Genomic DNA, 16583 nt, shown 5'->3' with positions numbered 1-16583 from the left:
TTCTAAATTATTACTTACTTATGATTCATCACATTTTCTTTGAAAGAATACGCCAAGGGTCCAATGGACGAAAACGTAGCTGTTTTAACGTTTGGGGAGGAGGTTAAATTTCGTCATTATTACTCCAACAACTATCAATCACTGAAAAGATGTCTAGGTAAAAAAAAATTAAAACAAAACAATAGGGATATCAAATTGAGTTAATTTCTTGCTTAATTATTTGAAAGTTTTTGTTGAAGAAAATTCGATTATTCGAACCTGTTTTACTACTGCCATTTATATTATGTATTTAATGGTCAGAATAATTAACTTTTCGACATATTTACATGCATGTGCTCACGTTGAGATACGTATAATGCAAGCTATGTCCATGCATGTTAAATAGAAATTTGTTGAAAACAACAATAGCAGTCAATATGTAGGCACATATTGTTAAAGTTGGAATATATTTTCTATATGTTTCTTTTTATATGTTTGATTTTTGTCCATAGAGGATGTCAGATGTTGCGGCCCATCGCCAATCGAGGCAGCGATCACACTTTGTCTGTCTGGCTTGCACTTTGGTGGAGGTTTGATATTTATTGATAATTATTTAAAAAAAATTATGAGTTCATCCAACAAGATGATAAACATATTGCGTATTGTCCGAATTAAAAATACGATTTCATGTCCAAATATCATAGGCAGTGACATTTTTTAATTCTTTCCAGTCAATGGTGACCAAAGTGATGGCCTGGACATGTTAGCTATATCATTGCTTATCAACTTTGACCTTAAAAGATCACATCATAGCTTAAGGACATGGGCGTCGAAATATTTAAGTCTAAGGTTTTGGTCATAACAGTAAAATCCTGTTGTGATCAAACCGAAGGCCATTTGTCCGGATCATGATGCATATTTAGCACAATCCTCATCTGCGATATCATTCTATAACAGATTATGGTTTAAAATACATGTTGTATAAGAAAGACAGAGAGACAAGCACAGGTAGACACACAGTTGGACTAAAAGATAGATAGACCCTGACAGTGTCAATCTGATTTGCAGGTGACAAAAAATTACGATCATGGCAGAATAAAAAAAAAATCGAAGACTATTGAGAAAGTTTTGAAAAATGTGAACAGGGTTGCTTGTGGATGCTCAGTATAGAATACTCTTAGATTGTTAAGATGTCTTTGGTATCTTTGTTCTGCTCCTGAAGCATTGTGAAAGTTTTATGCAGGTTACTAGCCAGCAGGCCCAAAATACGTGAAAGTAAACAGTAATCCCTATTTGCTCATATTTATATGGTATCGTGTTGTATGACTTTAAACGGTTTTCTCGGTATTATCAGATCGCTCTTGTATTGCCACCCTCAGCCGACTATATCCTGGCATAATAAAGAAGATGGGTGAACAAGGCGGGCGAAGTGCCTATAGTGCGACAAACATGAAGTGAAAAATAAAACCTCAATTATATAAAAAAAATTCTTTGATATTTCATCTAACATTAAAGTATATTTTATGCTAAATCTCTACAATTTTCAAAAATCTCACAAAGACTGAAATTATTTGCCTACGAAATAGCATACACACACTAAAGAGGACAAAAAGGATCATTTTCTCACACTTTAGCAAAATTTTTCGATATGAGTGGGTCTTCGCTCCATTTTTTGAAAAAATGATCCTAAAAGTTTGCATAAAAATATACATTTTTTGGTTTACAAAAACATGGAGCAAAGACCCACTATACCTTAAAAGTACACTTTTATGACAAAGCATTCGCATCTTTCCGAGAAATACTTGAAGTCCATTAAGTCAAGGGTCATATCACAAACATGATTTAAATGCCATTATTCGTCAGGAGCTGCGTGGAGTAGTGGTTAGCGTGTTAGTCTCGAAACAATATGATACTCCGGATTTTTATTGATTGGGGGTTCGAATCCCACGAATACCATTTTATTCTTTTAATAAAAGAATAATTTTTTCCGAGATCTTTTTTCTCAGAAAAGTTTTGTTAATCATAATTTCATAAATTTCAATAATGAGAACTTTTTTTTAAATTCTAAATTCACAAATTGAATATGATTTTATTAATATCTGAAGCTATAGGCATTCTGCACGCCTTGTTCACCCATCTTCTTGACCGACCATTAATTTGTTATACAGGCTTGAAGAATAGTGTACCAAAAGTAAGCCAAGTCAATTGTCACATAATCAACCCATCATAAAAATAACCAAATATTTCCTTCCTAAACTCTTGGAAAACTTTAACAATTATGAGGAAAGTATTTCGCACGCTAAAACAATATTTAATAACTGTTTTATTTGATAGGTCTACTGAATGTACATATGTTAAAACTCTCCTGTTCATTATTGTTTAAATCATAATATATAAAACCTCGCTTAAGTATTCTATCTTTATTCTAACCTTTGAAAGGAATTTGGTTGTGTGTTTCTATGGTGTTTAGTATGCAAGGTTAGTCACACAGAATAAAGTTGTAAATATTATGCTGAACATAAAAATTGCTTTGACAGAGCAGCAAAGAAGCAAATGTATGTTTCATTTATTCATTTTTTTTTCTTTTATAAATAAATTATGGTCAGGACACACACAAGGCATTGCTATGTTTGAGGTGAGAGCCAAACTTGTCTTAATCACTGATGGCAAACCCACGACGTCCAATGTGTTAGGAGGAGAGGAGGACCAGGACGTATTGGACCCTGTTGAGGTTGAAATGTTGATAGCTAAAATATATATACGCCATATTTACATCTTTCAGCGAACACTACTAAAGATATAATATTTTTAAATTCTTCGAAGAGACTTGGAATTATATTTCTTTTTTCTTTCTTTCTTTCTTTTTTTTTTTTGTTTGTTTGTTTGTTGTTGTTTTACATTACCTGCGAGTTTAGAAAGTTTATTATCGCTCTCTTTTTTTGAAAAAATGTAGTTCTGGATTTTTAATTTTAAACAAACTTAATCTTAGCTTTCAACTTCCAGACAAGAAAATCTTTGATGAACTTGACAGGTACCATCGGACGAGTCACATCTTTGAATTGTATCCCTGTTGGTAATGATCCTGATTTTGTAAGTTTTCACAAAAAGCTAGTTTTTATTCTTTTAGAAGAAATAGCAACGAAAGGATATGAAAAAGAACAATTTTAAATCTTATTGTAGTGTCTCTTGGGATCAATTGCATATTCCTCACGCGGAGGTAAACTAATACAACCCCAACAAGCCAGACAGTACGGAAGATATCACCTTAACATGGTCAGTAAGTCTTTCTAGCAATATGTTCCATATTTCGGTATATGATACCTTAGATATGCAAAATGTCATATTTATTAGGGTCAACTTGCCATACTAGTATTTATTTAAAACACTGTTTTAGTTTAGATTTGAAGGCACATCAATGTGTAATTGTGTAAAACTTTGCGAACGTTTTGAAGGAGAAAGTACTTGTACTTGATATTCAGGCCCCAGGATCATGAAGTAGTTTTAAAGTCAGAATTTTTACACTGTGTCAGAGTTTCTTATATAAAACAATTATTTAAAATCGTTTATTTTTCACGTGTTTCATGTCAATTTTATAAGAGTTGAGTTATAATAAATTTTTATTTTACGAGTGACTGAAATTTTTACCTTATTCTATGACTTTTTCATGATGTATTTTTTCCTTCATAGAAAAAGTTACAGTGATTCTGAAAATTAATATAATTTATTTCGATTGAACCTGCTGAATTAAAATAAAATTATTTTTTGTATAGGAACATGAAAATAAGGGTCCTGACTTAAAGGTTACTTAGGTTCGATTATTAATCGTTCTTGCATTATAACTTTGCAAAATTCAATGAAATGAAGTTTACTAATATTAACTTAATGCTTGATTACTTGATAAGCTGAATTTTGATCGTATCAATTATGGCCTCTTGATCCAATATAACAGGCTACTCAGGTTGCAAACTCCTTAAGTATGACTGAATGTGTGGATTGATGTCGAAAATCTTATTAATTGTTTATATTTGAGTCAAATGCAAAAAATAACAAATACATTGTATTTAATTTCATGTTGCGATTTAGTGTTCATTATTTTTAATCTAAGTGTAAGTACACATAAAAAACAAAGTTTATATCTTCTTATGTATCAAGAAAGTAAAATAGATCAAAGTTTGGAGACATCAACAGTCATCTTATGGCCGTCAGATGTTACGTCTGGTAATTCCAGGTCTTTTGTTGACTCGCGTTCATTTTTACTAACAATTTTCATATCTCGATTCATACATAAGAATATTTCCTTGAGAAAAATAGTTTTTAATATACATCAACTAAATTTTACTAATTACAAAGTCAATACATGTAATATGTAAAATTACAGTACACATCACTTTAATCAAAATATAATATACAGTGTATTAAACAGAAAGAGGGCAGCAGGAATTTGCAAAAGTAAATTATGCTCCGGTATTTATAGGTAAAAGCTTCACAGATTTTGCGTAGCATGCCATCGTTGGAGATTTCACATGTAGATAAAAAACAAGCAATATGCTCATCCGGAATAATGAATCAATCATCAGAGGAGGACATGGTAAAAATTCGGATAAATTCTAATTTCTAAAATATATCGAAAATAAATTCATGAAAACTACAAATTTGGTTGCTTTGAGTAGTATTGGTGTTTTAACTGACAAAGTTAATGTTTGCTCTTTTATTCATTCAATAATAGAAATCGGGAAATATGAAATATCTTCAAGAATTCTTTTGAAATGAAATGACTTTTTAAAAATTAACATTTGGTAAAGTTAATTAACATGGAAAATGTGACTTTCTAGGCTGACGTTTTAGAAATCATAAATGAGAGATCAAGTTACAAGTCAGAATCTGACGAAGAAGACAACGAAGAAGCTGAGAATTTTGAATATGATCCACAGATGCTCCCGCTAGGAACCAGAGTTAAAAGGGGACCAGACTGGGTCTGGGGAGACCAAGACTGTGCTGGTCCAGGAACTGTTGTTGAGCACAGTGAAATGCGTAAGTTTTTTTTTAAACAAAAAGAATTTTTTAAAACTGTTTCCATAGTAATCCTATTAGATAAGGAAAGTCGTAAAATAGGATTTTTCGTTTAGACTTATAATGATTTAAAAAAGGAAGGCTTGGGCCAAAATAAAAAATACCTTTGTTTCCCCTAACGCGACCGACTGGAAAGTTTTTTCGTAAGATTACTTCAATATTTTTTTTTATGTTTATCAACTTTCATAACATAAAATTTCATCAAAGTCCGTTTTTATCAGAACGACTGATTTTGTTCTGTGATTTTCAAGCGTTTGTTGGATACAAAATGGCGCCCAAAACATGTCTCGGTCATGGAGGGTTAGTTCACGTTTTAAACGAAAGACGACGTATCAACCTTATGCCTTTAGCATATAAGTTTGTATGTTGTTTAACGTCCCTCTCGAGAATTTTTCACTCATATGAGACGCAACCATTTGCCGGTGGAGAGCTGCAAATTTTGTCCTATACTCGGCACTTACGGCCATTGAGCAGTGAGGGATCTTTTTCGTGCCAGCACCTACTGCGACACGGGACCTCGGTTTATACGGTCTCATCCGAAGGACCGGTCTCCACGTCCCACAGTGGGATTCGAACCCGCGACATAAGGATCAACTCCTTACGTCGCGACTCTAGAGCAGACGCTCTAACCACTGCGCCACGCGGGCGACTTTTGCATATAAGAATCCTACACTCTTGAAACACTTTGTTAATAAAATGAAATATACAATAACCTATTAAGCATGTTTCGGTTGTATTTACCAACCTGTCTTAAAATTAAGTACGTACAGAGCATGCTTAGGTCCGTAGGCCCTCCTCATGATACCCCTCATGAGCAGACAAGGGGCCCACCTTGTGAACAAACCAATCTATTTCACTGCATTTTATTTAATTTGAGTTTTGATCTTATAAACAGTTCATCAGTATTCCTATGTTTACTAAATGTATATGGGACCATAAGAGTTGTAAATAAGCCTGCATATTTCATCCTCGTGAATAGAATTCAAACGTCCTTTCATCATGCCTTTTATTCATGGGTATTCAGAAGTTGTATGGTATTCTAGCTGTTTACAAATCGCTTTCTTTTGTACTTAACTTATTTATAAAGGTATCATTTCATTTAAGTTTGAAATGTATTTTCAAAGCTGCTGTCAAAAAAAAAAATTATTTGCCTACCTACCTACCCAACTTGAGATTTTTGGGTCGGGTTAGGGAAACAAAGATATTTTTAATGATGGCCTTGAAAATTGGCAATTATATTTTTTTCCTCTCGTTCTTGGATCACCTGAGTCAGAAGCATCGACAATTGTGTGTGTGTGAGGGTGTGTGAGTGTGCATTTCACCAAACGTCACAAGGTATCCTTGGGAAATTTGGATTTAAATTTAATTAAATTAAGGATCACCCTCTTTCAATAGAGGCTTATCAAGAAATATGGAAAATAGGGTGAGATCATTTAAAAATGTTTTCAAGAACTACCCCAAGAAAAAAAAATTGACACTTTCTTACTGAGTGGAAATTTAAGTTTCTCAAATTACGGTCCTCGGGGATAGTATGACGTGAGGAAAATTAGGGAAATAAAGGAGATGGGTGAACATGACGAGCGATAAGCCTATAGTGTGACAAACATGAAGATGAAAAATTAAATTTCAATTATATCTAAATTTTCCTTGATATTTCGTCTAACATAAAATATACTTTATGTAAAATTTCTACAATTTGCAAAAATCCCGCAAAGATTGAAATTATTTGCCTGTGAAATATTAGACACACAAAAAGCGGGCTAAAAGAGTCATTTTCTCAAACTATAATACTATTTTTCGATTTGAGTGGGTCTTCGCTCCACCTTTTTGAAAGTTAATCTTCAAAGTTTGCATAAAAAAATACATTTTTTGGTTACCAAAAATATGAAGCAATAACCCACTATACATTAAAAATATACTTTTATGACATAACATTCGCAGCTTTTCTAGAAATACTTGAAGTCCATAAAGTCAAGGGTCATATCACAAACATGATTTAAATGCCACACTTCATCAGAACTTGTGTAGTCTATTGGTTAGCGTGCTAGTCTCGAAAGAAAATGATATTCAGGATTTTTATTGCTAGGATTCGAATCACACGAATACCACATTAATTTTTTTAATAAAAGAATAAATTTTGCCGAGAAAATTTTCCTCAGAAAAGTTTTGTTTATCATAATTTCATAAATTTCAATAATGAGAACTTTACTCTAAATACTAAATTCACAAACTGAACATGATTTTTATATATCTGAAGCTATAGGCTTTCTGCAGACTATGTTCGCCCATCTCCTTTAACATTTGTATGACAATTTAACATTTATATGACATAAAAGGAAAAAAATTAATTCATTTTTAGAGAAATCGAATTTCTTTTAATCTAGCATTGGATACCAATGCTTATTAGCATGCTTTGAAATTTGATGATATTTGATATCTAGCAGTGATGGCACACGATTTTACTCTAGGTATTTAATAACAATTGAAGTATTGATTGATTGTGTGTGTGTGTGTGTGTTTATCTAACGTCCCATTCGAGAAATTTTCATATAGAGACGTTAACGTAAACCGGTGAAGGGCTTCAAATTAAGACCTATAAACGGCACTCAGGGCCATTCAGCAGTGAGGGATCTTTATCGTGCCAACGCCTACCGTGACACGGGACCTCGGTTTTTAAGGACTCATCCGAAAGACCTGTGACTTTCTCTTCTAATGCGGAGCTCTTGGCGAAGGAACAGTCACTGCCTATGTTTACGTCTTATGTTTGATGCGGCGCGGCGAACAAGAATCAAACCTAGGCCTCCCGATCACGAAGCGAGCGCCCTACCGCTGCTGTGACCGGTAACAATTTAAGTAAATAGAAGAACTAAAATACTGTATAAGCATAAAAGATGCAATTTTCTACATGTACTAATGCCTTGATACCTATAATATTTTTTTCATCCTAAAATATATTTGTTGGTTAATTTTCATTTAGAAAATGCAAAGCTGGTGCTTTTATTCGCGTTTCACAAAAATATATTTGAATTTTCATAATTTTCCCTATATAATATGATTACTATAACGATGAACTTTGAAGAAATACCATGGGTCAATTCATATTATTCTGTGAAATCAAAGACATTTTTGTGAGCATTTTCAATTACTTAAAAGCTGATTTTCAGAACCTGAGGATCGGACTACCTTAATATACAAGCATCTTAATGCCATGACAGGTCACGGTAGCCTAGTGGTTGGACATTCGCTTCGTGATCGGTAGGCTTGGATTCAATTCTCGTTTGCCATAATTATTCAATGGTTGCTGCTAGGGTTTTCATATTTCACAGGTATATTCCTCGAGACAAGACCTTACTTTGGGTACCAACATATTTGATTTGCATTTGATAAAGTGATACCTTCGGTATAAGTTGTTATACGGAGGCATCAGTGTTTCACAAACACATCTTGTTTATTTAGAAAATTTTTTTTTAAATATTTTCAAGAAAAGCAGGACCACATTTAGTTATGTTATTTTTAAACGTGCAGCCGCCCTTATTTGTGTTGATTGAAATGGCCATAAGAGGAGATCCAAATTTTACATAGATTTGTTGGAGAGACAGCAACAATATAAATGTTTACAAGAACAAAAGTACAATTTTGTACAAGCCTACATAGTTTTGTACCACTCCTGAAGTTGAGCGTTGTGAGCGTTCTTGTTAATCTTTTCAGGTGGCGTGTTACAAGTGAAATGGGACGGGGGAATGAGTCTTCCCTACCGATACGGAAATAATGGATTGTTTGAGAGCTATGACGTGGTTGAATGTGGTGAACCTCGAATATTAAAGGACGACTTAATAGCTGAAGGCTGTATAGTTGAAAGAAGTTTATCTTCCATGCAGTAAAATTATTCTCATTCTATTAATGAATGCACTCAAAAAGTTAAGCTTTCCATGTTCTTTGACTTAGGTGTTTTGAAATGTTCACATGATGATTTTCATTATTATAAAAGACAATTTACTCATTCTTAACAAATTTTCTCTTACTTTGTAAAGGCCCAGACTGGAGGTGGGGAGATCAAGATGGTGGGATAGGAAATCTAGGCGTCGTATATAAAGTCAAACGCAACGCCATTGTTTACGTAAATTAATTTTAGCATTAAATTAGACTTAAGGTATGTCACTAGTGACTGAGTTATATCAATTATATTTTAGATAACTTCTCATATATTACAAATACGAATACAAATATTTTATTGGCACAAACACAATTACAGTAATTGGTAAAGGCCCATACAGAACATAATAATAAGCATAATAATACAGTAGAACACAACTAGAATACAAACAATCGGTGTAACAAATAATGTAGTGTACTCATCCGATACTAAATAATTCATAACAATGTAGTTACTCATTTATAGCTAAAACATTTTTTCTAATATCAGATATTTGAAATAAAAATGAAGATTATATTTTAAGAACCCTTTTACACCTGGTTTTCATCAATGATTTTAACAAATTGTCATTATTATGGATTGTTTGGTTGAAATTAGGGAAAGTATATAATTTTGTTTTGAATATTTTTTCTCTGTGCTTCATATTTCGGACAGAGCAAAATGAAATGTTTTTCATCCTCAATATCAAGGTTTTGACAGACTTTACACAACCTATCATTTTTATTAATTTCAACATATCTACCTTTTTCAATTTCTAAATTATGTGCACTTAACCTAATTTTTGCTACAAAAGATCTATCATGCAGTGACTCTAGTTTGGCAACATAATGTGCACGTTTATTATTAAAACAGAAGTTTCGATAAAATGATAGTTTTGAGGAGTTCATAATACTTGCATTTTGTTCTTGTAATATTTGATCATGAATACGTTGCTTAACAATGCCAAGAACTGGTTCAATGACATATTAAAATTTGTTAAATAAGAAAACCCTAAGTTATTAAGACAACTCCTTAAACACATAGACCATGTGTTATTATGACTCAAAATCGGAGGGTAAGTGTGCATTTTTAGGCCAAAATAAGCTATTTAAATTTTAATCAAAACAAAAAATGGGGGTCAATGCACTTCTTTTGGCGCTACAGAGCATTTAGTTTGACCTTTTTGCACTGTAAAACATCTGACAAATGATTCAATTTTTAAAGTTTTTCTTCCAATATTTTTTATTCAAATAAATTATGGGAACACACTTAGTCTTATTTAATCTTGAATAGATACATTAAAATTTGTGACAACAAAAAATTTTCAAATTACTTGGCATGTTTTATTATTTGACCTTTTTGCACTCAAAAATATCATTTTTCTGGCATTAAGAATTTTAAAGCAATAAAATCATTTGAAAGTAATGACATTTTACTGAATTTAAGAAGAATGGTTAAAAATACCTTATATATTCAGAAAATAAAATAAAAAGTAGGGGTCTGTGATGTTAATTTCTAGATATTACTAAAATAGTGCTAATTTTAAGCAAAGGTTAGGGCTATTTTTTTCTGGATTTTCGCAATATATTTGCTATATTTATCAAATATGATGATAGAATTCATGATACTTTATTTAATATATAATTTAGGACCAGCATGAAACAGTTCACGGCACAGAATAACTCTGTGTGCAGGCTGCATGGAAAAATAGGAATCCAAACTTAACATATTTTAAATACTTCGAAAGAGAAAAAAATGATCATTTTCTTCTAAAAATCCATCCGCCACAAGATATAGTTCATCACTTAATGCTTTTGTTATGGAATTTAATCATGGGGTTTTAACCGAATATCGTTTAATTGGTATTGTAGAATTCAAATTTATTGTAAGAACTAAAACATTATGCAAAATTGTTGAAATATAGGTTAAGACAAAAATATGCTCAGGAGCGAACCTCGTTAAATCAAACAAATGTGTAGATTTGAATAATTTTCTGCTAAATATCCTTCCACCACAAGAAATAGTCCCCCATAAATCTTGTTTTCTTGTTTCTTTACAATTTTGTGAGCAGTTTTTAAATTGAGTATTGTATAATTTGTATTGTTTATTTCAAATGTGTCAAATATGTCATAAAAATTGAATTATAATAAATAATTTTGAATTTAGAGGTTCTGACAAAACTTTTCTCAAAAGCTGACGAGTGACATACCTTAATCAAAAATAAAAAAAAAATAGGGATGTCAATATTTGCTTTACATTGTGAAATTATTGTATTTAACGACGACGGGCCTAATTCATTTCTGCAATAGATTTTTTATTCAAATTTTGATATGAGGTAATGTGACTTTTGGTGAGTTAAAATCAATAAAAGAAATCATATGGTCATCGATGTAGATTTTTAATGGGGAGCGGTTTCAAAAGTTGGCAATGGAATTCGATAATTACTATAGGAAGTAATGGGAAATTGCCAGTTTAGGGTATAAAAGTGATCATTGAAAAAATTCTGCAATAGAATTTTTATTCATATTAAAGGACAATGTTAACGAGACAATTTACCAGCAAATTATGCCAAAAAATAAATGGGTCATCGCCTTACATTTTTCAGGGGGGGGGGGGATGTCAAACTCAGGTGTAGGGCACATTTTGGGGGAAATTTTCAATGAAAATACCTTTGCCAAATAAATCATTTATTTATGAATATAAATCGAAATATTTACAATATTTTTGAATTGAGAGGAAACATTTGAATATCTTTTAAAAGAATTAAAAATGTATATTTTTTATCTTTTGCAATCCATAATAGAGTCAATTTGATTCAAGGCATATGCGCGGTTTTCTGCGCCGTGGCATGAAATTTCGAATTAGATCAGTCGTCCTTAAGGAGTATTTATTATAAACAATATTCTTGATTGTTATATATGTGTATTTTAGGTAAGATGGTCTAATTCTAACAAAAGCAATTACAGATATGGTTATGATGGAAAGTTTGATGTCAGACTATGGTACGTAGATATTGATGTTATATTCATAGAAACAGGGATTTTCTGTGGCCGATAACATTAAACAATTAATACATTCATTCTCTTTCCTTCAAAAAAATATATATACATTTTGATTTGTTATATTTTTCAGTAAGTATATTTCTATTTGTTAGTGACCCATTCGAAACAGATGTAGTCAGAAGGTTCCAGCAACAAAAAAGAGCAGCTGCTGGAAAGCTACCATTTAAAACTGCAAGTGACGTCAACATCAGAAAGGGTAAATCTTAAATTACTGTGACAAGGCTTTACTTTGCGTCGTCTCCTCTTATATCTATTATAGTATTAATGTTGAACGACGGTCATTCCAAAAATACGTAGACTTTTTTCATACTTTTTTATATAACGTCATATTTTGGTAGAAATATTTTAACAATAAATCCAAAAATTGGCATTTTTGAAAAAAAAAAAAAAATCATAAATTTATATAATGATATTATGCCTATAGTCGTATCTCTTATAAACGGCGCTTAAACGAAATAAAATATAAAATCAATAGTTTTAAAAAATAGGTAGTCCTCTTTGAAAAAAGCATTAAAAGATGACGTTGAAGGACGTCATGGAGCAGCGAGTAGTTATCCAATTTTATTTTGCACTAGGTAAACCTCTAAAACAAATTCTGAAAATGTTAGAGGAACCAGGAAATATATCAAAAACGGCCTGTGCATTTGCATATAAATGGCAAAAACACGTCTGCGAGGAACATATTACAGTTAAAAATCTGGTCAAAAGAGTTAATAATGAAAACTACTGTGCGCTTCACAGTTTTGGACCTTTTAAAAGCAGGGTTACGCTGCAAATAATTTGAAAACAATGACAAACTGTTACTCGAATAATTGTGAAGTAAATTAAGGGTCAAGTATTATGTGGACGTTTTTAATGGGTAAGGCGATACAGACCATGTGACAAATGACTATCGAGGGTGAGTATATTTGAGAAACTTTCACTACGTTGTTTTTGACGTCGCATTGTTCTTAGGTGTGCTCCGTGGTGAAGAAACATGTTGGTTTTAGAATCAAACTAGAGGTACTGTGAGCACTGAACTTACAAAATGACACCCCTGCTCCCATATGAATATAATGGAAAAGTCCTCTTTTTGTTATGGGAAACCCCAAATAACTGTCCAGTCAGAACATAAAATAGAAAGAATGGCACTTTAATTTTTGTACTATTGGAGACCTCAAATATCTGTCCGATCAGAACAAAAAAATGGGATGTACAATGGCACTTTGTAATAAAGATTCTGCATATAAAAGTGCCATTTAATTTTGGAGGTCCGTGTTTGCTCTGCTCCTATTTTGTATTGTTTAATGGACTTTTGAGCTTAAATACTGTTCGTTATCTCAATATATTTCACTCAATAGTTTGGGAGGAGTTGCGGATAATAGATGGACACCCCCCATTATCATAGAAACAATAGCAGTGTCCGTGATTTTGCTATGGGAAACCCCAAAATATCTGCCGATCAGAACATAAAATAGAAGGTGCACAATTGCACTTTCTATAATAAAGAATCTGTGAAATAATCAATAAATTTTATTCAGTGGTGTATGAGGAATTGCGGATAAGAAATGTGTACCCCCAAATTGTTACGGACACCTCCATCAAGTTTATACCGCCGCTTTTCACGCGGGGGTGGTTATAATAACATAAGTACCATTCAAAAAGAATGAAAAATAAATGTTTTTACATATAAAATGTGTTAATGTTAAATTTTCTAAAAATAATACGACGAAGAGCGACTTTGTCTACGTATTTTTTTAATGACCCTCGTAATACATATTATAAAACAATTATGTTCCTAACTTACTCGTATCTAGTCATCCACAAAGGAGTTATTTCAGCCATTATATACATAGTTGTACTCTTTTCATTTGTATGTGATTGCAAACACATGCTGCAGAATCGAGTCAGGATGAGACAAACACTACCAACTCCCAACTTTCATCTCCCTCGGCAAAGAGTCAGAGCACAGCTTCTAGACTCAGTAGTCAGAGAGGCAATAATCCACTCTGTAAAACTGAGTACGAGGGAGATGAGCATCATGATGAACTAGAGACCGAGTGTCCTTCAACAGATAAGTGGCAGTTTAAAGGGGAAGACGGTCAGTGGGAAAACTTTCCAGAGGAAATTCATCAGAAAATTGACACAAATTACAGGAAAAACAATAGAGCTACAGTCCTGGTTAACATGAATGATTCTTGGTATGGAAGGTTTCCCTTTGTTTCGTTTTAGAGATGTTCAGCAGCTTCTGGATCTTACATAAGATCTCTTCAGCCATACTATTTTTCAATTTATTATTTTATCTTACAGGTTTAGAATTGTATTATCAAAGATGAAAAAGATTGAAATCGAGACAAGACAAACCACAGATATCAGATTTCTTAAAAGAGAGCATCCATTCCCATGAGTTAATTCAAAGCATACCATGGACATGATCATGAAATAAAGAAATCATTATTGTCTGTAATTTATAGACTACTACAATTTTTTTCTCTGAATTTTGCAGTTAATATGCACGAAGAAAATATAAGATGTACATATTAATAGCTTATGCATTATAAATTATTTTAGAATGCAAAAGTTGATGTTTTCTGTTTTCCGATGATATACATGTATAAAATATGTTCTATGCAAGTTTTAACTTCCTCCTACATTGACCCATGTAAAGGAACTCGATTGAGCTGTCTTCCTTATATTTCTGAAAATTAATATGTTGGTTGTATGCTGTTTAATGTCCTATTCGAGGATTTTTCACTTATATAGACGCGTCCTAATATTTGTGTAATTGGCACTGCGGGCCTTTGAGCAGTGAGGAATCTTTATCGTACCACTGGTTGCCCTAACACGGGGCCTCAGTTTTTAAGGTCTCACCCGAAAGACCCACAATTTTCACTTCAAAGTGCCGAGCGCTTGGCAAAGGAACAGTAGCTGCCTATTTTTTATCGACTTGAGTCAGTCGCAGTCGTGGTTTGAACCCACGACCTTACAATCACGGAGCGAGCGCTCTATCGACTGAGCAACCATTACTACATGTATATATCACAGGTATGAATTTATTTTATGACAAGAATGTAACTCGTCATGTAAAACCCGGTTTAACCATTGGTGACGTATAAGGACATTAAATCATTTTTATAATTTCAGTGATATGGAACGGACATTGATGTGCTTCAGACTCGATAATACAATGATTTTGACGTTAAATATATATATATATATATATATATATATATATATATATATATATATATATATATATATATATATATATATATATATATATATATATATATTTCTATTTATTTATAGACAATACACATGTAGTGACCTTTTGAAAATGACATTGCAGGAGCCAACATATTCACTGTGTAAGCAATATTAATTGTTATACCTTTAAAAAATTGTTCCTATATAAATTAATACTAATAAATTTCTAACATTTCCGATGTTTTACTGAGCGCGCATAAAAAATTCGATTTGACCGCAGAGTGAGATATTGGACCTGTCGATGAGATGTTGGACCGCTTACGTCACATAATGGGTCAGCTAGATCTCATTTGCATTCGTTGGTGGTCGACATGTATGTCAAAAAAAAATAATAGAATAAATAAATAAATAAATATAAGGTATAACAAAACATTTATTGACTGTGTTCTCGGGCAAAATACATTTTGTCGACCCCTCGAACCAAATTGTTTGCCTTCGGCCTAACGGCCTCAGGCAAAGTTTGGTTCTTGGGTTCGACAAAATGCATGTTGCTCTCGAACCCAGTCAATAAATGTATATTGTCATTTGAAGTCAGAAGACTTTTGCTTCGGCTGCGGAGATATTCTAACTCAATAATCTTGACCTTGAATTAAGATCACCAAGACAATTTTTGTTTGGAAAGAATTAGGCCTCTGCATATCGTAAATGAAGCATTTTGGACTCCGGAGACATCAAAATTAAAAACATATATGTTGTGCGTTTGATTGGTAAAGACATTCTCTTCTTCAGCAAAGTGAAACGACTGTTTTTTACGAATCACGAGTTGTCGTTAAAGTTTAAATGTACTCAGGTCTGATTTCCATAATAAGGTGACCATGTAAGAGGATTAGCTAATACACTTTATTTTATAGGTAAGAAAGATTACAGATAAGTTCACTTGTATTAATTTCTGTGTTTTAAATAAGACATAAAATTCAGGCTGAAATGCACATGTACAGAGAAATGACACAATGTTCATAAGAAGTACACAGAGGTGAGAGTTGTGTGGAGAATTCTCCCCAGGCCGTGATTCACATCATGCAGAGGCCGGACAACAAGGTTTTATTAGGATTATTTATTGTTTATTTATCTATCATATTTCTTGAAGTAAAGTGATATTCGTTAATGGTTTCAAAGGAATAATTTCGTATAAATGCATTTTATCACCATTTATCACCATTTTTAAAAAGTGAAAGGTATATTGCGCATCTGCCAATTCATTCGCTCGTGTGCAACTGCTCGTGTTTCCGGAGCGTATAGATATTTATATGAATTAATGACTTGTTATTTTTAATCATGAATTTAAATTGGTCATTTTTTTTTTCATTTGGAAA

The 16583-nt window shown here is 32.5% G+C and overlaps 1 protein-coding gene across 1 annotated transcript in view; it reads left to right on the top strand.

Annotated features, from left to right (window-relative positions):
• The window catches only part of LOC133181907 (uncharacterized), a 73152-nt gene extending 58629 nt beyond the window's left edge, over positions 1-14523 (top strand). The window contains exons 11-15 of the mRNA XM_061316562.1: positions 9081-9166; positions 11894-11964; positions 12117-12220; positions 13904-14204; positions 14314-14523. Of these exons, the coding sequence (XP_061172546.1) occupies positions 9081-9166; positions 11894-11964; positions 12117-12220; positions 13904-14204; positions 14314-14410 (659 nt within the window). The 3' untranslated portion in view covers positions 14411-14523. The remainder of the gene's footprint in view (positions 1-9080; positions 9167-11893; positions 11965-12116; positions 12221-13903; positions 14205-14313) is intronic.
• Positions 14524-16583: the final 2060 nt, after the last annotated feature.

This window comes from Saccostrea echinata, unplaced genomic scaffold (genome assembly GCF_033153115.1).
Source record: "Saccostrea echinata isolate AGI-Se365-2 ecotype Australia unplaced genomic scaffold, CSIRO_AGI_Sech_v1 ptg000009l, whole genome shotgun sequence".
NCBI lineage: Eukaryota > Metazoa > Mollusca > Bivalvia > Ostreida > Ostreidae > Saccostrea > Saccostrea echinata.
Note: the sequence above shows the minus strand (reverse complement) of the source record. Positions and strands in the feature narration are given on the sequence as shown.